We start from the raw sequence: 26,977 nt of genomic DNA, 5'->3' as shown, positions 1-26,977 counted from the left end.
TTATAATATCCCAAACAAATTATATATACTAACCTTGTCACAAAATGGACTGGTAAACAAATTACAAAAGATCGCATCATAAAAGGATACTCTTGACAACTTCTGCTACAAAAGAAAAAGTGGCAAAAATATATATCTAATGATCAAAACCAAAATATTTCACTCAAGTTCACCTGTCAATCAAATTCTTAAAAAAATAAAAGAGAATTCATAACATAACAAATACAATATTTCATAGATAGTGATGGCAAACAACTTCATCTACATTCCTTAAGCATGTACAAAATGAAATACATATACACCCTTCTAACTCAAAAAAATATAGATGATTAAAAGGATGAAGGGAATGAGGAATGAGGAACTCGGACGAACAAACTCCGAACATACCAACCAAATCAAAGAATTTAAATCCGCTTCCCATTTTTTCAGACTACAAACGGAGTCATGACACGTATATTGAAGACGAGACTGAAAAAAGAAATCACTCTTCAGCGCAGACACCACATAACCAAAACCAAATACCGAAGAAAACTTGATGAATTGTAAGGCAGAACACTAAGAATATAGATGTTGTGTCCAGATCCAGGCATCATGATAGGTGTAGAGAGAGACAAACCAAAGGCTTGGAGGTGAAGCACAAATCTGTTTCTTGAATATAAGACCGATTTCTAGAAGAGGTCGACTTTCTTTTTGTTCATGTCCTGCTTCCACTTGGGTAGCTTGTAGAAAGCATCTTTGGCCATTCCCATTACTGACACGAATTCCTCATCCGAAAGATAAGCCTGAAAACCACAATTTGGAAGAAAGAATCAGCGTTTGTGGATATGAGGTAGATAATGTCTGTTCAAGAACAAACCTCTCTTCGTTTGAAATCAATCCCGGTCACAGGGTTATCGGATTTGGCCTTCAATTGGTCGTAGCTGAATGTACTCTGGCCACTTTCGGAGCTGTTCTCGTCCTGGTCAGCCTCCGGCTTTGATCCTGAGTCCTCCCCGTTGGTTTCTGGTGCGGTCTCAACTGTCTCGTTTTCCTTGACTTTCACGTCCTCTTTTGAATCTTCGGTCTCATTAGCATCTTCACCCTTCACTGGAGCTGAAAGTAATTTTTTATAAGCATTAACTATATGACTTTAGATTGGCCTGGAAAGAAAGCATGATGCATGAAAGGACATCTTATAATACCAGAAGGGCGAGCTTCTCGTGGTGGACTTCTACTTGGTCTACTTGGTCGGGAAGGAGAGACATCTTTTGATCCTTTCTTTTCAGCAGTCAGAACATTTGATAGAGCAGCCACCGCAGCTGCTCTCTGTGAGGCCGTACTTTTCCCCCCTGAACGAGGGGCAGAAGTAGCCTTTGGAGATGGAGTTGAAGTGAACGCAGAGTTCAAAGCAGCTAAGGCAGACGCTCTTTGAGTTGGTCCCCCATTATTTGAACTATTGGACCTCTCCTGATTAGCAGATAACTTAAACCAAGTCAAATATAGTTCAAACGAAATCCTGGTCATTCTCCTATAAAGTAACAAACAGTAGTATGCATAGAAACAGGTATTTTATGTTCTAGAATAGCTTGTAGGCAAAATGCAAAATCAAGAGGACAAAAATTCCAGATACAACACTTCTAGTTATAAATATCATCAACAAACAGTTTAAATGACATACAGAAAGATGAACAGATATTAAACGAGCAGATTTGCACAGGGTTGAAATCAACATTCACGCACACAACAGTACATTATTTGGGCTTACCTCTGCAGCATGACCACCACCACCACCACCCCCTAACAGTAGCATGATCTTCTTCTGGAATGAATTTCCATGTGCCTGTAGCATTAATCTTATAAGATCAAACCACTTGTCTAACTAATCCATAAGTGAGCTTTACAATCTATGTGGCAAAGAAACAACGATGGTTTTTTAATGTTAAAATGTAATGGGCATGAGCAACACGCAGGAGGAACCATCATTCAAAATCACTATTTTCACAAACAAAAATGCACCTCAAATTCTATAAAATTGTGAGGCATGAAAGTTTGTGTCTAAAAACTGGTTTGCAAAAAGCAACAGAGCACAGGAAATCAATAACACTGCAGAGTGAGATATATCTATGCATACACTAGCTTTGACAGGGTCCCACGAAAAATAGGAGGTAAAGAAGCTTGGCTCATTTCCTTCTGTCACTTTGTATAATGGAACCTTTGGGGGCAACCCATCCAAGGACGCGGCCAGTTCAACATATTTCTGCATAAGCTTCACTCGTCAATGGAGCACAAAAGGAAAATAACAATAGCAACTCAAAAGTAAGAAATTCTACTACCTGGCCAATTTCAAAAGCATTTTGCTTCTCTTTAGAGTCAACTGATTGGCCAACCCAAACAAACACTTCAGCATTTGTGTCAAGTATTAATATATCCTCAGTTAAAAGGTCATCTTGAGAGAAGTTGTATATTTCTTCCACCTAAGAAATTATATGCTATGTTAGAATACATGCTTGTGTTGTATCAACAGCTAAAACAAACTTCTGAACCAATTTACATCCCGTGTATACCTCAAACTTTCCTGGGAGTACATGTGGCAGCATGTGCATCAAAGTGGAAAAGGTTAGAACCAGCCATAAATCATTGCATTCACGATGCCGTTAGTCGCGAAGTAATATCACTAAGAAAATTGCTACCTTTATTAAGGGAGAATGCAAACAAATGGGGATCTCTGACAACCTCAGATGTAACCTTCTTGCTGGTGTAGCTTTGCTTTCCTCCAAGAGGAAACCAAAAGGATGAGCTTTCAGTTCCTTCTTTGGTGTGTTTGATGGTTGATGCCGGCTATTTCATGAAAATTATAGGTCATTAATGTTGCAAATTGCAAGTGACTATATGATATAGTAGTAAAAAGATTATATAGATGAATACCTATAGGTCTCAAGTTTGAGATGCAACAGAAAAGGATCTTACAAAATTATAATGCCAAATAGTTGAACCAAAATGACTTAAGAATTAAGATGCACATAATAGCATACAGTCATTGTTTCTAATAGAACGACGAGAATTCAATGTTCTCAAACAAATAGCACATCAACTATCAACAGCTTCAAGATAACACAACCACATTACCAGAGAAATGCATACCACACTGCTAAATGCTTGTTCTGGACACTGTTGGTGTAAAGTTCATATCACCAACCTCAATCAGGTAGCGAAGAACTAAGTGAAGATATTCTAGGGACCTTATATTGAGTTGATACCAGAGTGATTATCCTCTCAATTTATGTTGGTGCATTAAAGGTACAGCAATTTAGTTGGAAGATATCACATAAGACAACAATGGAAGAAGGATGGTATGGCTTTTAACTTAAAAACCTCAAAATCAAGACAATATCAGACAGAACATAAAAGGGACTTGAAACATAGCCTTCTCAGTTATCCAAAAAATTGGAATATGTCAGCTTTAAAGTAGAAGAACAGTACGAGCATCATTTTTATTTCTACCACATTGTCTCAGAAACCAAGCAGACATATGAAACTTTATAAATATGGAAATAATTGTTTAAATAAGAAACTTGGATCCTGAAGGTTACTGAAACAAAATGCTTACCTTCAGAAATTCGGCAATTTTGGCTGCCAACTGTTGCTGTTCAAAAGTGCATTGATTACCTTGCCAGCTGAAAGTTGAAGATCCAGATTGCAGCAGAAAACATTCGTTTGAGTTTAACGATGCTGCGGCCTATAACAAGTAGAATCAGTATAGGTAAGTAGGATAAATACATAGGACAACTCCTCACATTTAATTATGACATGAAATTGAAGCCAGTAAGTTTGTCTCTGAGCTCGTTTAAGATCCTTAAGGAAATCAGATGCAGAGTAGTGAATAAACCAAGTTTCAGATACAGAGAAATCAGACAGAAGTAACAAGAGATCAAACAAGGGATCTTACAGCTTCAACTTGAACAGCCTTGTTGTTATGCGGAGAAGTTCCAGATATGCGGATCAGAGCCACACCATCAGAAGTGTATGTTTCATCATTTAAACCTTTGTCAGCTATATAATTCTTATAACCCGAACTCATTCCACCCTAACAAAACAATTTGAGAATGACGCGAAAAATGATCACAAATGAGGTTTCTTTGCATCTACTACTAAATATTTCTTTCCTTCATGTAGTCAAAGAGCACCTTAAGGACCACCATAGGCTGAAAGATTGCAACAAACTGTGGCGGCTCTTTCCCTTGATATATCCAACCCTGTAGAAATTCATAGTTTATAGCTTAATTTCCTATGTCTAATTGTTTAATAGTGCAATCAATGAGGTTTATCATTACCAGCACTGGCCTCCCCTTCAGTGAGTTATACATTGTGTTGGATAGTTTAGCAGCCATCTTTTGGTCCTCCTGAAATTTGGGAACCCACTTGTTAGCTCAGTTTTCTAAGCCATCATATGGAACATTGACATGAGGAGTCTTAAGGTTAGATATTTGTTGCATAATGAAAAGGCAGGAAGCAAGTACATTTTACACAATGCCTCATATCACTCGCTATAACACCAAAACTCAAGAATAAGCACTATATACTAATGTTACAAGAAGCTTAATCTGATCTGTGATCATAACATAGCTACCACACTGAAAAATTTTTCCTTCTTAAATAAATAAATAATTTATTAGTTTTCCGCATAAGCACGCATGTATATTTTTTCTAGTCTCAAATAATTTGCATTGCTTTCACGCTATAAATTAGCAATTTATAATACCTCGATGCTGTCTTTTCCAATCCAACAACACAAGTAGTAGTCATCTTTTCTTTCATGAGAGTGGTAAGTGTGGAGCACAATATAGCAATCCCCACTGTAAAATTTACCAATATCTTCACTAGGCACAGGAGTTTTGGCACTACCGTTGATGCGCCAAACCTGGAAGTGTACAATAAATGCCACAAATTTTTATGTCAGAAACAAACAACCAACCCAACCAGAGCAACCATAAATAAATAACAGAAGTTAGACCTCTGTCTTTACTCCTCCTTCAAGCAAGGGAGGGACTTCTTCATTTACAGGGACACTTTTACTAGCTCCCTTCATGACACCACCTTGCTGCTTCAGTAAAGCTACAAAAATCTTAGAAATGTTAAATAATTCAAAAGATATTTTGCAGCAACATGTGACTGAACCCTTCAGACTGGCATATATACCTGCTACTTTTCCCCTTCCCTCCTCAGTAACAGGAGCAGCTGATCCTAATGGCCAGGAATCAAAGTTGGACTTGAATGAATGAGTTTCATAACCTTGAATTAGCCGAGTTATATGGGTTGACTTTGGCCTATTTTGGCTAGCCACAAAATCCTGAAATGTCATTTGCATATGAGTTTACAATTACTAGTTGCAATACCGACATGTGAAGTTGGGATTTTGGTCCTCTACCTCTGCAGCTTGAATGGCGGCTTTCCTCTCATCAACTTGAGTAACCCGGCCAACCCAAACAAATACATCGGAACCACAATCCAACATATAGCATTTGTTATTTTCCAAAAGTGACTTGGAAAGTTCGCCATCTACGCTCTTAACTTGACCATCAACAATACTGTCAAGAGGAAAATAAAAGAGGGAAGTAATGAACATTTACCTCCTGCAGCTGATAATCATAAATTAAGAAGACATTCGAAAAAGTGGATAATGTTATCATATGAAAGCACATGCAAACACTTCAAAGCTGGAAACACAAGAAAAGTGAGCCAACTATCAAGAGCAAACTATTCTGTGTGCTAGAACAAAATGTTCAAGAGGAACCCATTCCAAGCAACACATTATCAGTTTGATGGTTATGATTTACATTAGGACTGTGTGCTATGAGATGTGAACCTCCAAGGAAAAAATTGATACTCAATTGTCAGTAAGCAAGTGTTCCAATAAGTTCAACATCCACACAGAACATTATGACCTTAAATAAGAACTATATGTGTTGAATGCCCAAGTATTTAGAATTGTTTTCTCCTTCGCATTATTAGCAATGCATTACATAACTTTCCTCTTCCATAACCTGTTACCAATTTTCAAAAGTGAAATAATCAACCAGCTTCTCACCTGTGTTACTTAAATGCAGCCAATAGTTCTTACTTGAAAATCACAGAAAATAAGAACTGAAGTCCCCTTGGGATGGCCTAGTGGTTGGGGTGGTTGCCTGTTGTCCAAGAGGTCACAGGTTCGAATACTCTCGGCCACAATAACCACTAGGTGGGGTGTGTGTGTGGTTTGTATTATTTATAATGTAATTTCATCAAAAAAAAGAAAAAAAGAAAATAAGAACTGAAACTAATTACCTAAAAAGCTTGGCAGGGGTCTTCTCTGGTATGATATCATCTTCAGTAGCAACCTTCTTACCAATTGGAGCAAACCCACCAAAGAGTACCCAGAATTCACCAGAAGCTGTCTCAGCTTGCAATTTCCCATCATCTGAAGTTTGTAATGGCATTTGCAAGCTATTAATAATTAAATAAAGAGAAAGCCGTAGAAAAACAACAGACTTACATACAGAGCAACAAGAAACAGAAGATGCTAAATATTATGACAGCACTCACCAACGATTGCAACATCACACATTCCCTCATGATACTTATCCTTTAAAAACTGAATTACTTCTAATGCTTTGGCCCTTTCTTGAATATTAGAGTTTGCACCATTGAATTGATATATCTTGTCCTTGGTGTCAAGAATAAAAACATCATCGTGGTTCAGCGAGGACCTTGAAAATGGGACCTGCAGTTGAAGGAAAACAATTGATTTTGCATATGAAAATTTTCTACAAGATACTCCCATGTTTGATGCTCATGACATCGAAAATTAGAATGGTCCAGTCTACCTGCTTCAGTCTAACAACTCTTTTTCCTCTACAAATATATAAACGGGTTTCAAACTCTTCTTCTTCAGCTTTCCTGAATCCAGTGGCAACACCACCTTCCAGTGGAATGATGCATGGTTTAAAATAAGACAAGAATTTGTCAGACTCATGCCCTTGTAGTTCTCTGTATTGCACAGCACGGCCACCGAGAGCAGCATCAAGTTCGACAGTTTTGATAGCGGCAGTCCCAGCTTCATCCTAAATCAGTCCAAATCTTTGAGTTCCCAAAGCAGATAACAAGAAAGTATACCAAGAATACAAACGTGAATAAGACCAATACCTGGCTAGTGTCCTTTCCAAGCCAGAAGTGAATGTCATAAAGATAAGCACCTCCCTTACCAGAACTAGTCTGCATAGAGAAGCAGTTACATACGGTTAGTCCAGAACATAGATCCCTTCTTGCTTTACTTGGAAAAAATAAAATGATTCAAAAAGATTTAGCAAAGTTATCTTCTGAATAAGATATAGGGAACAGACAGCACACCTGAAGAATAATATACGAATCTCCACAGCAGAATTTACCATAGTCAGACTTTGGCAAAGGAACTGGTTGGAAATTCTCGATCCTCCAGATCTCAGTCCCTCTGTATGGTGTTAAGTTTAACAAGTAAAATAAAGTTCAAACTAAACGAAGTCAAGTGTGAAATGAGTAGAAGTATTCAATTACATATACATTCAAGCTAGACATGTTAATAGAAATTACTAGGTTAGTCAATCAAGTTGGCTTCATATGTTTTGTAAAAAAAAAAAAAGTTGGCTTCCATATGTAAGGATACACTCTCTGACCCGCTCCTTGAAAAGCAGGCTCCAGAGCTTTTGCTGAGCTAGACATTGTATGATACCGTTCGGAATTACAAAACAGATGACAATATCTTCAAAGTCCTAATGATGCATGCAGTAAACCAGACAAAGAGATTAGGATGAATTAAAAAAACAATGGCATGTAAAAATCTAAATTCTCCGCTGTAGCCTTTGCAATCATTCAAAAGACAAAGAAGAGCAAAGAATGACGATATACATAAAACAAGCAAAATAAATCCATTAGCCCTTTTTAAGAACAGAAATAAGAAAAGCAGCAGTCTGTTATGCCGGTTTAAGTAAAGTTATATGAAAGACCAATTTTTCGCAACAATGTCACACAAGTAATGGAATATAATCCAACAACTAATTCATCTGTTTTACATAATAAACTCCCTTGACTAACCATATTAAGAGGCAGCAGGGTAGATCAAGGTGTTGATATTCAGGCTTGCTACGTTTTATTGACTAGTTAAACAAACTTTTTTTTTTTTGAAACATCAAATTAAATTAGAAACTTCAGTCAGTGGCCAGAGTCCTCTTAATTAAATTTCCATAGCTAGATTATATAGCTAGTGCCATTTACTCCATTAGTTCAAGACTTCAAGCAAATGATACATTTCTCAATATTATCTCAAACCCAGTTTACTGAATTATGAAGTAATGAATTCACCAGAACATAAAATGTATATCCCTTGTAGTCCAGCTAATGACCATATTATTCAATAGCAAATGGATACACAAAAATAAAGTTTCCACAACCTGGCCAATCAGTATCACCCAAATCAATAAATTTTCGTTTCTAGAGGAGGTAGGATAGACTCCTCTCTAGTAGTTCAGCATCTAGTATGAAGTAGACTATAGCCATATATGTTAGGGTACAAACAGTATCAATGCATGATGCAATCTACATCCACTAAAAACCTAACGAATGCAGCCGTTAGGATAAGTTTCGGTGGTATTCTATGTGATTCTAGCATAGAATCAACTCACAACAGGTTCGTATATTTCCATCTCAAAGGCAGAAGAAATCACCAATATCAGATGATTTCTTCAACAGGCATAAAATGGCCACATGTCATTATGATAACAATAATCATTCAACTCATGAGGCAAAAACCCCACTTTCACCAGAACCTAATCTGCATTCGCGGGTGGTCCATTTTGATGTGTATTTTCTATTTCGTTTGTGGTAACAACTAAAGCAATTGTCAAATAAAATCACCAATATCAGATGTTTTCAGGCTAGTTCTCAAAGCAATGCTGATCGACAACATTGACAACTCATTGAAATTTCAAATTATCTCCATAAACCTCAAACCCAGATCACTCAATCTTTCAGGGTTATTACTTCTGACGCTCAAAAAACTCAAAATTCCAACTTCAATGTAACACCCACTTTCCTATCACATTCCATCTCAAAATTAAGAGATCGTAACAAATTATTTCAACTTTCCAAAGAATCGACTTCCAAGTAATCTATCCAGCAACAGTTGGAAAATCAGCGTTAGCAGAGGTTACAGCAAACGTAAATTATTTTTCTAATTAGATTAACTAATAAACGATGAGCAAGAATTGAGCAAAACCAATCTCACAAATAACCCCTAAACCTCAGATCAACACAAATCACATCCGATAATCACGGAGCTAATCACATAAAAAAGAATTAACAAACAGTTCAGGAAACTAAACAGAAGTACAATAAAATGGATCTAAAACGGAACGTGCCCCGTCCAAATTCAATCAGCAAACTGCGGACCTTTGAGAGATCTCTTCAAATTCTATCACAGTATCACACTTCAACTGTCTCAGTTACGAAATGTTGATGACCGGAGTTTTTAGAGAGAGAAAGTGTATTAAAAGAGAAAGGTTTATAGGGGGGAGAGAAGAGGCAGCAGAGCTGGCAAAATGGGAAAAAGTAGAGAGAGAGTGAGAGAAATATTTATTTTAAGACAAGAAAACGGGGAAAATTAATAATTGCTCCATTGTAGTATAATTTTTTCACTTTTTTTATTCTTTTTATCAATCTGGGTTTAATTTAACACTTTTTAACTTTGTGGGGCTTTTGAGATTTGCTGAAAATTTTAGCTCAATTCTTTTTCAGACAGTATATGCTATTATACCAAATATATATTGTTCAGATACATCATATACCCAAAAAGATATCCGGAGAGAGAGAGAATCGTGAAGGGAAAAGGCAGTAAATGGTGAATGGGGATGAGTTAGAGAGGGAAAGAGAGCATAGAAATGCTTCAGCAAAGAAGATGATAGTGACTGTGCGTGTTAGGGTATATCCATTTTTAATTAAATATTAATTGCATCATAAATTATTTATTTCATCATTTCATTGACGTAATTATATTATTAATTTATTTGAGGAAATATATATATATCTATATCTATAATTAACGAAAAATGGTTTTGTAACCATAGATTTTAATCGAAGGATGTCAATTAACGATTGACGAAAGATGATTTTTTATATTGTGATTTTTGTAAAATATGTGAAAATGTGATTAGGGGAATGTTGTGATTAGATTGTATTGTAGTGCGTTAATCACAAGTTATTGTTGTTTATAACGTGATTTTTGGCTACTTTGCATAAAATTCCAATCTAACGTGATTGTGACAGATGGAGGGAGAGTGGAGAGAAGTGAGGAGGAGAGGGGTAGGTTCACCCACGTCCGAGAGTTTCCCGGTGAGGCACAAAACTTATCCCAACCATAGGAACCCAAACCAATGGCAAAGAAGAGTGATACCAAGGGATGGCTCAGCAAAACCCTTGTTCAACGAGGAAGGAGTTGTCTCGTTCTTCTTCACCAACATTCCAGAAGACTGTAGTGTGGACTTCTTGAGAAGAAAATTTGGAACGGTCAGGAAAACGGTTGATGTTTTTTGTCCGAAGAAGAAAGATCTTAAAGGGAAACCATTTGGTTTTGTTCGCTTCGAAGGCGTGGAAAACATGGATGCTCTTCTTTCGGAACTCAATAGACTCTGGATTGGAAGTTTCAAGATTAGGGTCTACAAGCAAAGATTTGAGAGAGAACCAAGAAAGGAGCAAGCGAACGATCTGAAAAACCCCTGCGGGGATGGGGAAAGAGAGGGGAAGATTCGGGTTCCTCTAAAACCAAACAGAAGGGCCGGGGTGTCTTTCAAAGAAATTCTGACAGGAAAGAGAGGTTATGAACCTTGCGCAGATGAAGTTATTCAGTTCAAACCGACGGAGGAAGAGACGCAGTGGTTGAATGGAGCATTCACGGGGCTAATTAAGGAGGAGTTCTGTTGGGAGGAAATCCAAAGAGAAATCAATAGCGAATGCTTCGGAAAACTTAGGGTTTCACCGTTGGGAGGGAATCTGGTCCTTATTAGAAGCACAGGTGAGTTTGCTACAGAATCGGCTTTGGCAGAGCTTGATGAATGGAGCTCCTTTTGGTTTCTGTGGAAAAGGAAATGGCAATATGTCGATGTTCATCAGCAACGGTTTGTTTGGACGAGGTGGAAGGGAGTTCCTCTTCATGCATGGAGTTTACGTTTTTTCAACATTGCTTGTGCTCAATTCGGTTCAGTGCTTAAAATGCATGAAGCTACAAGTAAGAGGGAGAAACTTGATGAGGCGGTGATTCAAATTTCCACAGGGCTGTTTTCTATAGACCGAATTATGGAATGCAATATTGATGGAGCGAACTTTAAGATTCGCGTGGAGGAGATTCAAGAGAGTACAGCCCTCCTTTCAGAAATCAGGGAGGAGGTTTTGGCGTCCGAGTCTGATACGGAGTCCGGTCGGTCGTGGGAGGAGGACTCTTGGCTACCGGCGGAAGCGATGATCGGAGGAGGAGAAGATCACGATGATGTTGGCTGGGACGATTCGGTTTCCCAAGGAATAAACTACACCGCTGAAGGCACATGCCCCGAGATGAGAGAAGAAGCACGCGTGGAAAGAAACGAGAGAGCTAACGATGAGGAGGCGGCTTGGAAAGAAAAGAGGCTCCTGGAGATGAGAGAAGAAGCACGCGTGGGAAAAGTTGTCGGGTGCTCAAATGGGCCGGAGGTTCTTCGGTCTGCTCACGTTTTTAAAGAGGCCCAGGAAAAAATGGTTTTCATGGGCAATAGTGGGCTGGGGCCTACGGCCCAAAGTCCAACTAATGTCTCTGCGATTGGTGATTCCTTGGGCCTTTTTTCGCCCCAAGAATTAGAACCCAGCAAGTCAGACGGTTTTCTCAGTTCCAAATCAGTAAATGAAATCTCCATCATTCCACATTTGAGGGAGGAGCGGCCGGTGTCGAAGAAGGGGGAAATGGTTGAGAGTGAAGACATCAGATATCACGGCGGAATCCAGAGTGAAGAGAACAGATATCAAGGTGGAACCCAGCTGGAGGACACTTCCTGCGAGAAATCTTCACCCCAACCCAAAGAAGGAATTGAGCTCGATGAGGAAGAGGTGTCGAGAGAGGGAGTGATTTCCAAATCAGATTTTCAGAAATCAGATTTTCAGAAATTAGGAGGGGAGGGAAGAAAAGAACCGTACAAGAGGGCAAACAAGGTTAGAAGGAAGGAAAATAAGAAGAATAAAAGAGTTCAAAACAAAATTTTGCAGAAAGAAATGTGGGGAGCTTTTATTTCGAACTTGGAATCAGAAAATGAGACGGCTGAAGAAGATGAACAAGAAACGCCGGCCCTGCAGAACGGGTGTTCACAGGGGGCAAATTCAAGGGGAGAACAGGATAAAAGTCGGGAGATTTGGCAATTGGGGAAGCTTTTGGGTTTTAAAAGTGCGTTGTCGGATCACGAAATGGAGGCACAGATTGAAAATCACAGAGGTCCAAGAGCAGAGCACGTTGCTGGGAAAGAGACAAGTAAGTTATTATGAATATTTTGTCTTATAATATTAGAGGCTTGGGGAGTATCGCGAAGCAAAGAGATGTTAGTGATATCGTCAAATTACACAAAGTTGATTTTTGTTGCTTACAAGAGACGAAAATGGAGGTTTTTAACACTGTCTTTTGCAAGGCGTGGTGGGGAAGGAACAACTGGGATGTGGCTGTGAGAAATTCGAATGGTAGAGCGGGGGGCTTAGCTTGTTTGTGGAATAGAGAAGTTTTTGAGGCTTCTAGTAAATGGGATTTTGAGGGTGCTGTGGTGGTGAATGGAGTGTGGAAACAAGAAAATGTAGATTGTTGTGTAATCAATGTTTATGGCCCGGCGGGAACAAGAGAGAGAATGAGTTTGTGGGACTCATTAAGCACGGTTGTGAGACAAAATGGTGACAAGTGTGTTTGTATTGTGGGGGATTTTAACGCGGTGAGAAGAAGGGAGGAAAGAGTGGGAAGTGCGTACGGATATGGAATAGCGGACATTAGACTTTTTGACAGTTTTATTCGGGGAAATGATTTAGAGGAAATTAGAATTCAAGGTCGTAAGTTTACCTGGTATAAACCTAACGGGGCTAGCAAGAGCAAATTGGATAGATTCCTTGTGAATGACAAATGGCTTTCAACTTGGGGAGGGGCTACAAGCAGAGGTCTTCAACGGTCGTTGTCGGATCATTGCCCGATCCTGCTTATTTCCGTGAGGGAGGATTGGGGTCCAAGACCGTTTCGGTTTCTTAATGTTTGGGCATCACATGAGGAATTTGAGCAGATTCTTCAGAAAGTCTGGTCGGGAAACGATGTACAGGGATGGAGATGGTTTGTGGTGAAAGAAAAGTTGAAGAAGTTGAAGGAGGAATTGAAAGTTTGGAACAAAAGCTCGTTTGGGATCATTGATGGCAAGATTCAGAGGCTAAAATCAGAAATCCAGGAGTTGGATCACAGAGATGAGAACAATGAGTTGAGGGAGGAGGAGATTATCAGGAGAAATGAGGCGCAAGCACAACTTACCATTCAAGTCAAAGAAAAACAAAGTGTGCTCAAACAGAAGGCCAAGCAGCGATGGATAAAGGAAGGCGATCTGAACACAAGTTTTTACCACCGTGCCATTATGGGGAGAAGATTGAAAAATGAGATTGCAGGTCTTTACTTCGAAAATCAGTGGGTAGCAAAACCGGAGGTGATCAAGAGGAAAATCAAAGAACATTTCGAGGGCTTTTTCAGAAAGAAATCTCGTCATTTGCCAGAACTACCAAGTGACTTCTTCCAAAGGAAACTGTCAGAGAATGAGAAGAAGTGGATGATTAGAGATTTTGAAGTTGAGGAAATTAAGGAGGCGATCTGGAGTTGCAGCGGAGACAAAAGCCCGGGGCCGGATGGGTTCAACTTTCTCTTCTGGAGGAGGGCCTGGGAAACTGTTAAAGATGATTTGGCTCAAGCTTTGAAGGATTTCCACTCCAACGGCAGTCTACCTAAGGGTGGGAACGCGTCGTTCATTGTTTTGATTCCGAAAAAAGAGGGAGCAGAGTCGCTTAATGAATTCAGACCAATTTCTTTAATCACCAGTTTATATAAAATCTTGGCAAAAGTCTTGGCGGGAAGACTTAAGCAGGTTATGGGATCGATTATCTCCAACAGTCAAAGTGCCTTTGTCAAAGGGCGCTATATCCTCGATGGTGTGGTCATTCTGAACGAAACAATTTCGGAGGCGAAGAAGAAGAAAATGGGAAGAGCCTTCTTCAAGATTGATTTTGCCAAAGCATTTGACTCCGTTGAGTGGGATTTCCTCGATGTTCTGCTCGAAAATCTAAATTTTGACCGCAAGTGGAGATGGTGGATGAAGGGGTGTCTGTCTTCTGCATCGACAAGTATTCTGGTGAATGGGTCGTCTACCAAAGACTTCAAATTGGAGAGGGGTTTGAGACAAGGCGATCCGATGTCTCCTTTCTTGTTTCTGATTGTCGCGGAAGGGCTTAATGCTCTGGTCGAGAGAGCTATTGCCAAAGAAGTAATGGTTCCCGCCACGATTGGGAAGGACAAGATTCAGCTTGCCATGTTACAATACGCAGATGACACGATCTTTATTGTGGAACCGGAAGAGAGGAACGTTGATGCAATCAGGTATATCTTAATGTTGTTCCAGTTCTTGTCAGGCCTTGCAGTAAATTTTGAAAAGAGTTCACTTGTGGGAGTGGGGATGGATGAAGAAAAGATTGGGAGATGGGCGGAGGCGCTTGGTTGCAGAGTGGGTGCTCTTCCTTTTAGCTACCTCGGTGTTAAGGTGGGAGGACGGGCAAATGAAAGTGTGAGCTGGAGCCGTCTTGAGGAAAAGGTGAGAAATAAAATCAAAGGATGGAAAAGGATTCCTACTTCCCTGGCTGGCCGAATCACCCTGGTAAAATCAGTTTTGCAAGCTATTCCGCTGTATCAACTCTCCTTTGCTACTATTCCTAAAAGTGTTCTGTGTAACCTTAGTTCGATGTGTGGGAAGTTTTTGTGGGGGGATGGAGAGGGGGGGTGGGGGAATTTCTTGGATTAAATGGAGTGTGTTGTGCTTAAAAAAATGTGAGGGAGGTCTTGGTTTGAAAAATCTTGAGTGGTTTAATAGAGCTTTAGTGTTTAAGTGGTTCTGGAGATATTTGGAGGACGAGGAGGCGCTGTGGGTTAAGATCATCAGATCGATTCATGGTGAGCTTGTTCGGGGGGAAGAGGGGGGCTGGTCGGTTGGAAGGGGGGGAGGGAGAACAGGTTGGTGGGTGAACATTGTGGAAAAGGGTGGGGGAAGGGGAGCAGCGAGAGAGAGATTCCTTACGGATAATATTGCTAGAGTTATTGGGGACGGGTTGAACACTAGTTTTTGGGACGAGGTCTGGGTGGGATGTGTACCACTGAAATTCAGGTTTCCTAGGCTTTTTCAACTGAGTGAAGACAAGAAAGGAAGGGTGGGGGAATTCGGAAAATGGGAGGGTGGTGTGTGGATGTGGGAGTTGAGATGGCGCAGGGGGCTGAGAGGGAGAGAAGTGAGCTGCTTTAACCAACTTTTGGAGATTATTTCTGTTATTGTTCCTTGCCCAGGAGAGATGGACAGCTGGAGATGGAAAGCAACAAAAGATGGCAAGTTCACTACCTCTTCGGCGTATGAGACAATTGCCAAGGAAAAGAGAGAGGAGGTGTCGTGCTCGGCGGCGGAAGCAGCGAAAGTTTGGGATGCACCTACATCTCATAAGGCAAGGGTGACGGCATGGCGTAGCCTGAGGAACCGACTCGCCACATGTGATAATCTCTTCAAAAGGAAGATCCAAATTGCAGTTGAGGAAACATGGTGCAACGCATGTGTGACGGCGGAAGAGACGGTGGAACATGTGTTACTTCACTGCCCAAAAACTGAACAGGTGTGGAACAATATTCAGCAATGGATCAATATCAAGACAGCGACACCAAGAGGTTTATCTCAACACTTTCTTTCTTTCATTCACGCAAGCAAAGATAAGAGATGGCGGAAATTCTTGAAGGGTTTGTGGATTTGTACGGTTTGGATTCTGTGGAGATGTCGGAATGAGAGCAGGTTCCAAGGAAATGTGTGGGATGTTCATAAAGTTACACAGGAGATTATGGGCAGGATGTGGAGTTGGAACTCTATTTTTCACATTGTGGACATTAACTTTCCTTTCTCTTTGTGGTGCTCGAATGAGCTTGTTTTGGACTCTTTGTAATTTGGTACCTCTGGTACCAGCTTTTCGTTTCCTTCTATAAATTCTCTTTTATCGACCAAAAAAAAAAAATGCAGTTGCGATAGCGAAATTACCTTAACAGAAAATATCTTTCTATATTGCTTATCCTTTTGGCCTTATTTCCTGTTTATTGCAATGCAACTTCTATTTTAAATTATAAATACGATAAGATATGTCATAAGTTTAGGCTATTATGTATGTTGTAAATTCGAGTTTTAAATCTATAATTTATAATTTAACATATATTGGTTGTGATTTCGCTCAAGTTTTAAAATTTATAATTCGCAATTAAAAATAATCGTGATTGTGAATTTGAGTTTTAAAGCTAGTGAAAAATATAAATTAATTATGGGATACATAGCAAGTGTAGAAATTTTTTAAATTTTTTATTTTAATAGATACTCCATCCGTCCCATTAAAAATTATATGTATTCTATTTTGAGTCGTCCTATTATATTTGACATATTTTTACAAATGACAAAGTTTAACCTTTAAAAAAAGTATGGACCCTACCACTTTTAACACATTTATACATTTTCCTTAATTCTCGTGCCGAAAAATTTTGAGCCACTTATAGTAAGACGGAAGGAACAGCTTTTATTAACAGTATATTGATTTTTGGATATTTTTAAAATTCACTCATTTATTTATAATTTGTATAATATTATCAATATCTTTAAGGAAATGTATTACTCCCTCCGTCTCAACTTTTAGTATCCATTTAAAAATGACACGAGTTTAATAAATTGGTTGGATGTGTTGTGAGTGGAATAAATGTCTCATCTTTTATGTGAGTATTAAAATAAGTAAAGTGAAGTAAGGGTCCTACCTATTCTTACTAAAAAAAGAAATTGATACTAACATGTGGGATCACCAAAAAGAAAGAAAGATGGATACTAAAAACTGAAAAGGAAAGAACACTATTAATTTTAAGGATAAATATCATGAAAACTCCTGAAATATAACAGCTTTATCAAAAATACCCTGAAACTTTTAAAATGTTCTCTAAACCCTCAAACTATCAGATTTTTATCAAATATATCTCGCATCTATTTTTCGGTCACCAAAAACGTGATGTGGCTCGTCGGATGCCACAATATAATTTATATTCTATTTTATTTAAATGCAATGGCAAAAACGACGTTGTTTCGTACCATACCATTTTAAAAAATTCACTTTGAAATTTAAAATTCACTCCTAGAATTAGGGATAAACACGATAGAATATGGTACGAAACGAAGTCGTTTTTTCCATGTCATTTTAAAAAAATAGAATATAAATTACATTGTGGCATCCGGCGAGCCATATCACGTTTCTGGTAACAGAAAAATAGATGCGGGAGATATTTGATAAAAACTTGATAGTTTGAGAGTTTAGAGAATATTTCAAAAATTTCAGGATATTTTTTATAAAGTGGGTATAATTCAAGAGTTTTCATGATATTTGTCCTAATTTTAATCGAGGTGTATTTACGTGATTTTTTTGTCGTGGGCTCGTTCCGCAGCAGCATAATGCCACTACATGGCTTCTTTATTTTACTTTTATTTTTATTTTCTACATATAACAAGTCGTCATATTTATACTAATTTATCATGTTTTCCTTGTATACGCATTTAATATATGAGAATATTACTGTATTTTTACCATCTTCTTTATAATAGGAAAACCAAACTTGCCTACGTTGCATTTTAAAATTAAAGTAATTTAAAATCTCTTTATTCTTTTTCATTCTCATTTTTTTTACCAGGTCACGTATCTTATTTCACATTAATTTTTAATCCAACTCAATCTTAAATAAAACCTATATAAATACTTGTGTATAGTATTTCATCATGTATATAAATTTACATCATTGTTTTAATTTGGTCAATTAACTTTTTGTTGACCAAATAAAAAGTTATATTTTTATTAAAAAAATAATATAATTTATCTAATAATACTTTAAACATTAAATTTATTGAATAATGTGAGTCCTATTAAAATAATAAATTAATAAATTGTATTTATCTTTCCCTAGCTAGATTATATAGCTAGTGTCATTACTCCATTAGTTCAAGACTTCAAGCAAACGATACATTTCTCAATATTATCGCAAACCCAATTTACTGAATTAGGAATTAATGAATCACCTCCTTGAAGTGGAAATAAAGAAGGAAAAATGATGAATTTATTTTTTTGTGTAAAATAGGGAAAAAGAAAAAAGACATTTAAAGACATAAATTTTTGTTATTCCTCATTTTCTCATCCATCAAAGTGAACGCACCCTATATGTATAGTTTAAATTTGAACTAGCATTTGCACCCTGTGCAATACACGATAAATATTTTTATATTTCTATATTTATATAAAATTGATACCAACTCAGTTATCATATTTATATATATAATAAAAAATTAATTTTAATTGAATATTGAAAAAATAAAAAGATAAAGAATAATTCACAATAATAAAAATTGATATTATGTAAAGGTAAAAGAAAGTTAAAAATGAAAATGAAAATAAAAAATAGATTTATTCAAAAAAATGAGAGATGGGATAAATTTTTTTATTTAAAAAAATATATAATTTTTATATTTTAAATCGAATATTTACATTAAATTTATCAAATAAAGCTATCATCGTAATCTTTAATTGGATATGCATATTAAATATTTTATACTCAGCCGAATTTCATAATTAAAAAAAAGAATATAATTTACAAATAAACCTTCAATGTTATTATAACTACAAAATTGTCACTCAATTTTGAAATCAATTTCAAATTGAAATATTATCTTTTTAATATAGTATAAGTGTTTGTAATGTTCGTTCGTTCTTATTTAGTCAAATAATTGTAATAACTCATATTTACAAATTTAAATTAATTTGGGCAGCTAATTGAGTTTAAAATGTGTATTGACCTATAACATCATGTACAGATACAATGAAATTAAAGTCATAAATTTAGCCTTATTTTCTCAGTTCATCTATATGGTACACCACAATCAACCGTGCTCCGGTGTTGTGAACAACTGAGAGGTAATTGAGTTGTGGCTACTTATTGAGTTGTTTCATAAATAAGTACTTACAATATAAAATGATTTCGCGTAAAAATTCAATAAGATACTCCCTCCGTCTCACAAAAACATGAACAAAGAGAAATGCACGGGTTTTAAGAAATGTTAGTTGAGAGTTAAAGTTAGTGGAAAATGGGTCCCACTTTAAAAGGTGTTGTGAGAGTAATGAATTAATTAAGGAAAAATAGTGGTGGGTCATGATGTACTAAAATGGAAAGATTCATGTTTTTGTGAGACACCCCAAAATGGAAAAACGTCCATGTTTTGTGAGATGGAGGGAGTATGATTTATATATGTGATTCTAATTCTTTGTCCTGATATTTTTTTTGCTTTATGGGCAAAGTTAGGATTTAAGAATCGACAGATAAACTTATACATACATATACTCCATCCGTCCATGATCAACGTTCCCTTTTGCTATTTTAGTACGTCCACAAAATTTTTTCATTCTATTTTTAAACACTACCCCCACAACACAATTAATTAATGTGGGACTCAAACTCCACTCTCCCACCACACAATTTAAAACACTACCCAATGATAACATCTTGAATGTGGACCCAAACTTCACTCCTATAACACACATTTTTTAACACTATTCGTAATAACACCTTTAATGTGAGGCCCAAACTCCATTGATAATACACTCGCCTAATATTTCTTAAAACTCACACCCAAAAAGTTGGAGAACATTGATAATACATTATTATTGTTTGCTTTATGGATAAAGCTAAGATTTTTATAATGGACGAACGAGATAATAATTATGTATTTAGAAACAAATTAAGTTGATTAAGACTATGCTCGAATGCTCGACAGTTACTCAATGCTCGAATACCGTAGCATCCCACGTTGAGCGCTCAAGCACCGAGTGGTGAGCGGTCGAGCATCCAGAAACGGCAAACGTCGTAACATTTTAGATCCGAGAAAAAAACGAGAGAAAGATGAGCTATGACATGAGGCATCCCAAATTCAAGAGAGTGCATCGAACAACAACAGACAACTAATTGATATTATAGACATGAAATTGAGGAATTATAGATTTGAGAGGTGGTGTCAATGAAAGGAATTACAAATATGGAAGAGGAGGGCGGCGATGATGGAAAAATTGCATAATTGAGATGGAAATGGGGAGAGAGACGACCATTGAAGGAATGTTGGTTCAATTTTTTTAATTATTTTTCATTTAATTACATTATTTGTGAGAATATGAGAACTATCAAATCTAATGTATCCAATGTAAAAATTAATGCATTCGCTGTTAAAATTAATGTACCAAAAAAAAAAAAATTGCTTCCTGCAGGATTCGAACCTAGGATCTGCATTCATCCAACAAGATGATGCATCCACTGTAGATTTTGATGATGCATCCACTATATATATATATATATATATATATATATATAAAATAAATTTTGCCTGAACATTTTAAAAATAGGCATCATCTACTACTAACTAGTATTTATATATTTTAAATATAAAAAAGTAATGCAAAATACAATCTAAATATAATAATAATAAAAAAAAAAAAATCAGTCGTTTTTCATCAAAACTCGACGGATTACCTACTAGTTTTGATGAAACGATGATTATATAGTATAGCTTTATTGCTTAAATGCATATATTTTTCTCCTTGAAGATATCTGTCGCTTTCAGAAACGAGAAAACGTTGAAGTTAAATCTAGCTATATTTTTTGTAACGTTTTTTTAAGTATAAAAGCTTTACGTTATCTATTTCATTATTTTATTAGTATTTATCTTTAAGCAAGTTATATTTTATCTTTTTTCAAATGTGTAACGGGACACCTATATCAATGAACTAGTGTGTAACCCGTCGAAATTCGACGGGGAGCCACTTTATGTTGTAATTATTGTTGTACATTTTTTTTTATTACAACATATAAATAATTTTTATATAAATTATTTAAAATTTTAATTTTATTTTATCAAAATAAATTGCTAGTATAGATCAAGCCTTTTGGCTAGTTATAGTTCTTATTGAGAGTTAAAATAGATTGTCTTTTTATACATTATTTGATGAAATTTCATAAAAGTTGATGTAAGCTTGACGATTTTAAAAAATAATAAGAAAAAGATTTAGGTCTATTTGACATAATATATGATGAAGAATTGACACATCGTATTTTTTTGTTAATTATATATAAAAAAATTACTAATTTTCAGGAGTGTAATTTTTATAAATTGATAGACAAAATTTAAGACCATGTCTTATATATGAATATCATCTCATCGGAACCTTACAAAACTTTTGAACATCATCTTATTTGTAGCTTGAAATATCACATTAAACTTTGTACATTGAACTTCTAATCATTATCTTTTTTGAAGCTTGTTATATGAGATTTGGCTTATGGGTATCATCTCATCTTATTCTTGAAAAGATAAAACTTAACTCGTAAGCAACATCTCATTTGGAGCTCATAAGACCATAACTGATTTGTGAGCATCATCTCGTGCGAAGCTTGAAAGACTATAACTAACTTGTGAGCATCTTCTTGTGTGGAACTTGAAAGACCATAACTGATTTGTGAACATCATCTCGTCTATACTTTGATAGACAGAGCTTAGTTCTAAGCATTACTCACTTGGAGCTTGAAAGGCTGGAGCTGAGTGCTAACCATTATCTCATTTAAAGCTTCAAATGCCGAAATTAAGTTGTGAACATCATTTTGTTTGGAACTTGACAAACTATATCTAATTTGTGAGCATCATATTGTTAGAATCCAAAATACTTGTAAGACTATAACTGACTTGTAAGCATCATCTCGTGTAGAACTTGAAAGACTATATAATTGACTTGTAAGCATCATCTCGTTCATAGTTTGATAGATTGAAGCTGAGTTCTAAGCATCAATCATTTGGAGCTTGAAGGACCGCAGATGAGTACTAAGAATTATCTTATTTGAATCTTAAAGGACCAAAATTTAGTTATAAACATCATCTCCTTTGGAGTTTGACAAATCACTTATAACTTATAAGCATCATATTGTTTGGAGCCAAAATTGAGTTTTGAGTACATCTCAAATGAAGCTTGATAGACCATCTCTGATTTTTTAACATTATTTTTCACCCGAAGTTTGAAAAATCAAAAAGTGAATTTTAAGAATCATCTTGTTTAGAGCTATACAAAAACATATACCAAGCGAAAATGCTTATAAATAAATTAATCAATTTGTATTATCACTAATTTAGTACAATTGACAATTTTCTACGTTGAATAAATAAAAAACTTATGCAGACATATCAAGATAAATTAGTTTTAAATATATTAAGCCAAAATTTACTATATTTTAGTTTATTTATATAAATGTTAGTGATTAGAAAATCATCTTATGTTTAACGCACAATTATAATTTTCAGCTTTCTCAATGTTAATATTGTTGTAAACTCGTCATTTTTTAAAATTGAATTAGATAACTAAAAATTTAGAGTTTTCACATCTACGCCAAACTACATTTTCCTTAAACATATATCAAATAATTGAATTTTTCAATCCGATTATTAATTAATCCAATCAAACTAAGTAGCATACTTAGTTTTTAAAAATTCAATAATAATAATTTGTACTATAGTTGGTTGATTTAATATTATAGGAAATAACAAAGCTAAATTATTTGATCTTTTTTAAATATAACTGTTTAACAAATATAAATAACATATGAAAAATGCAATGTATTACGTCATTATTTTAATATATCAACTCACATTATTCATTAAATATAATTATAGCCAAAGTAATATTAGATAAATTGAATTAATTTTTAATATGAATATAACTATTTATTTGGCAAACTGAAAGTTAATTGACGAAACTAAATTGGCATTGCAAATATATAAAAGATGAGATACCACATACAAATATTATATAGGTTGTAGTCAATATGAACTTGCGAATAAATAAGTACCAATGTCATAAGACATGTGAAGTATCTTAATATATACTTTTTCTACAAAGATTCTACATTTTCTAAAATGTAATAAAAAAGTGTCATAAAAATCAATATGAAATTCAAATTGCATAATTTTATTTTTATAAATATCTTTTTATATAGATTTTACACTTTTTAAAATATCATAAAGCTAAATATTGAATTATAGAATTAATAAAAATATAAATAATGTAAGAAAAATCAAATTTATTAATTCATTATTTTAATATGTGGACTCACATTATTGACTAAATTTTATTATTGGTCAAAATAATGCTAGATAAATTAAATTATTTTTAATAAAAAATATAACTACCTATTTGGTCAACTAAAAGTTAATTGACCAAATTAAATTGATGGGGCAAATATATACATAGTGAAATACTACACAAGTATTTATATAGTATGTGATCAAGATGGAGTTTGATTAAAAATCAATGTGGGATAACTTGTGAAAAAAAATGAGAATAAAGATAATAGATAATTTTTGAAATGGTGATATTCTAGATATGCCACATAGTAAACCATTTTCCTATTATAAAGAAGATTCTCACATTAATATTATATTAAACTTTATCGTGGAAAAATTTGAATTACTACAAAATATAAATTTTTATATCCACCAAGTTAATTAAAATTGTATGTTTGGTATATAACTATGACTTTCATTATAATACATTCATAACATAAAATATGAGAAAATAAATTAAATTTTTGCAAGATATGAAATGACACATTTAAAATATAACATAGTAAGAAAATAATTGCAAAAATAGTAATAATGAAAATACATCATAATTAAATTATAATTTTTTTATTTAAACTTATCAAAAATTTAGATCCCATGTCATTCTTTGAGTAGACCTAATCATTTAGATAACGTAATCAAAAGAACAATAAGATTAAACTTCCATTTCACAAGAGAATATATAAAGGATGAGATACTACACACAAGTATTTATATAGGCTTTAGTTAAGATGGAGTTCGATCAAAAAACCAATGTGGGATAAGAGATGTGACTTGCGAAAAAAATGAGAATAAAGGAGATTAGAAAGTTTTCAAAATGATTGAACTATAGAATACTACATACACATTTTCATAGTTCAATTTTATAGAATAATAGTCATCATCTTAATTGATTGAACCATGATTGAGGATGAATATATTCTCTTGTGAAATCGAAGTTTAATGTTATTGTTATTTTGATTAAGTTTTATCTAAATGATTAGGTCTACTAATTTTTTGACGCGGGGCCTAATTTTCTTGATGAATAAAAATAAAAATTATAAATTTAATTGTGATGTATTTTCATTATTACTATTTTTGTAATTATTTTCTTACTATATAGATTTTAAATGTGTCATTTAGATCCCATGTCAAACTTTGAGTAGACCTAATCATTTAGATAACGTAATCAAAAGAACTCTAAGATTAAACTTCCATTTCACAAGAGAATATATAAAGGATGATATACTACACACAAGTATTTATATAGGCTTTAGTTAAGATGGAGTTTGATTAAAAATCAATGTGGGATAAGAGATGTGACTTGCGAAAAAAAATGAGAATAAAGGAGATTAGAAAGTTTTCAAAATGATTGAACTATATAATACTACATACATATTTTCATAGTTCAATTTTATAGAATAATAGTCATCATCTTAATTGATTGAACCATGATTGAGGATGAATATATTCTCTTGTGAAATCGAAGTACTACATACATATTTTCATAGTTCAATTTTATAGAATAATAGTCATCACCTTAATTGATTGAACCATGATTGAGGATGAATATATTCTCTTGTGAAATCGAAATTTAATGTTATTGTTCTTTTGATTAAGTTATATCTAAATGATTAGGTCTACTAAAATTTTGACGCGGAGCCTAATTTTCTTGATGAATAAAAATAAAAAATTACAAATTTAATTGTGACGTATTTTCATTATTACTATTTTTGTAATTATTTTCTTACTATATAGATTCTAAATGTTTCATTTGAAGCCTATTATATTCATATCTTGTAGGAATTTAATTTATTTTCTCATATTTAATTTTATGTTATGGATGTATTATAATGAAAGTCATAGTTATATACCAAACATACAATTTTAATTCACTTGGTGGATACAAAAATTTATATTTTGTAGTAATTCAAATTTTCCCATGATAAAGTTAAATATAATATAAATGTGGGAATAATGAATGACTAATGTAAGAATGTGAATGACCTTTTTATTTAGGTAATGAATTGCTAAAGTTTGATATGTTTTCAATGTGGGATAAATGAATTAAGATAGCAAAGAATAGTGAATGGAGAAGATGCCACCTAGGATTGAGGATGAATGTGGTGTGTCTAATATGTATTGCTTTATAGAATTGATAGATGATCTATATATTCAGATTTGCATTTACCAACCAATAATAATTGATCGAATATATTTTTCCAGAAAATAGATGGGCTCATAAATTTAACATGCTAAAGATTGCAGTGTTAACAAGTATTTTTAGTTTTTGGGATCCTGGGAAGTCATCTTTTTTTAACAAATCAATAATCAAATAAGTAAATTCTAAAGAACATATTATCGAAAGATTCAAATTCAAGACTTTTGACCTTAAACATTAACAATTTTATCACTAAATCAATACACATATACGAGAAAGTCATTTTCATTTATGAAAGTAGTTTCCAATTTAGGTTTATTGGTTTGCTGCTTTTCTTCACTTCAAATTTAACTTTCATGAGTTCCAACTACAAATTATTTTCTCTTATTAATATCTGAATTTTTTTCTTAATTTATTTTTCCCAGTTTAGATAAAAATGGATAGTATTTGATTTTGTGCTGTATATGTAAAATGGTTTAATGTTTACCAATTTTCAAGTAATAAAGAGATGAAGGTATATATATAGTCTATGGATCCCAAACGAATGATTTAATAAGAGGACCATAATTTTATAACCAATTAAATAGAGTCATTAAGTGCCAACGAGTTCTTATTGTGGCGGAAGGCCTCAACGAGTTCATTGAAAGAGCAGCTGAGAGGCAGTTCCTAGTTCCGGCGAAGATTGGCAAGGATAGAGTGCCAATTTCACATCTGCAGTACGCGGACGATACTATCTTCTTGTTGGAGGCAGATGACAAGAATATGGAGAGCGTAAAGAAACTCCTGATTCTCTTCCAGTTCGTCTCTGGTTTAGCTGTAAATTTTGACAAAAGCTGTCTTCTGACAGTGGGAGTGGATGAGGCAGTTGAGAGGAGATGGGCATCGCTACTCATGTGCAAGATCGGATCCTTTCCGTGCAAATACTTGGGTACTAAAGTGGGGGGGGCGCAGCAATGGTGTTGGAGATTGGAAGTTTTTGGTTGATAAAGTCTCAAACAAAGTGGCAAGTTGGAAGAAAAGACATCTTTCGCTGGCAGGGCGAATTACTCTTGTCAAATCGGTGTTGCAATCCATCCCGGTCTATCAATTATCCCTCGCTTTCATTCCTAAAGCGGTGATTAAGGAACTTAATTCACTGTTCTCCAAATTTCTGTGGGGAGGAGGTACACAGACGGGGGGTATCACCTGGTTTAAGTGGAATACCTTGTGCCTTAATAAGGATTCAGGAGGTCTGGGGTTTCGGAATATAGATTGGTTTAATCAGGTGCTGTTAAGTAAGTGGCTCTGGAGGTTTTTAGGGGAGGGGAAAGCT

General features: G+C 34.9%; 2 protein-coding genes across 4 annotated transcripts in view; one reads left to right on the top strand and one right to left on the bottom strand.

Annotated features, from left to right (window-relative positions):
* Positions 1 to 26,977, top strand: part of LOC131001622 (H/ACA ribonucleoprotein complex subunit 4) — an 806,367-nt gene that overhangs the window by 623,694 nt on the left and 155,696 nt on the right. The gene's annotated exons all lie outside the window — the stretch shown is intronic.
* LOC131001530 (villin-3) lies at positions 212 to 9,615 on the bottom strand. Of its 2 annotated transcripts, none has more exons than XM_057927945.1 (23): positions 9,405 to 9,615; positions 7,655 to 7,760; positions 7,363 to 7,462; positions 7,159 to 7,227; positions 6,840 to 7,076; positions 6,559 to 6,736; positions 6,301 to 6,433; positions 5,405 to 5,564; positions 5,176 to 5,326; positions 4,991 to 5,091; positions 4,739 to 4,897; positions 4,311 to 4,379; positions 4,164 to 4,232; positions 3,926 to 4,063; positions 3,587 to 3,715; positions 2,670 to 2,817; positions 2,544 to 2,554; positions 2,313 to 2,453; positions 2,111 to 2,236; positions 1,745 to 1,819; positions 1,182 to 1,446; positions 857 to 1,092; positions 212 to 782 (listed from the first exon to the last, which is right to left on the bottom strand). In XM_057927945.1, exons 2-23 carry the CDS (start codon positions 7,708 to 7,710, stop codon positions 669 to 671), a joined length of 2,865 nt encoding a protein of 954 aa, XP_057783928.1. In that variant the 5' UTR covers positions 7,711 to 7,760; positions 9,405 to 9,615; the 3' UTR covers positions 212 to 668. The 2 variants fall into 2 exon arrangements, with proteins under 2 accessions (XP_057783928.1, XP_057783919.1); XM_057927936.1 differs by having other exon boundaries at positions 9,436 to 9,615.

The sequence above is a fragment of the Salvia miltiorrhiza genome, chromosome 1 (genome assembly GCF_028751815.1).
Source record: "Salvia miltiorrhiza cultivar Shanhuang (shh) chromosome 1, IMPLAD_Smil_shh, whole genome shotgun sequence".
In the NCBI taxonomy this organism is placed as follows: domain Eukaryota; kingdom Viridiplantae; phylum Streptophyta; class Magnoliopsida; order Lamiales; family Lamiaceae; genus Salvia; species Salvia miltiorrhiza.
Note: the sequence above shows the minus strand (reverse complement) of the source record. Positions and strands in the feature narration are given on the sequence as shown.

Coding starts and splice junctions, on each gene's coding strand:
- LOC131001530 (XM_057927945.1), bottom strand. CDS start 7,710: ATGTCTAGCTCAGCAAAAGCTCTGGAGCCTGCTTTTCAAGGAGCGGGT. Junction 5,327..5,404: donor CCGCCATTCAAGCTGCAGAG/GTAGAGGACCAA, acceptor ATGACATTTCAG/GATTTTGTGGCTAGCCAAAA. Junction 5,092..5,175: donor GGGAAGGGGAAAAGTAGCAG/GTATATATGCCA, acceptor AGATTTTTGTAG/CTTTACTGAAGCAGCAAGGT.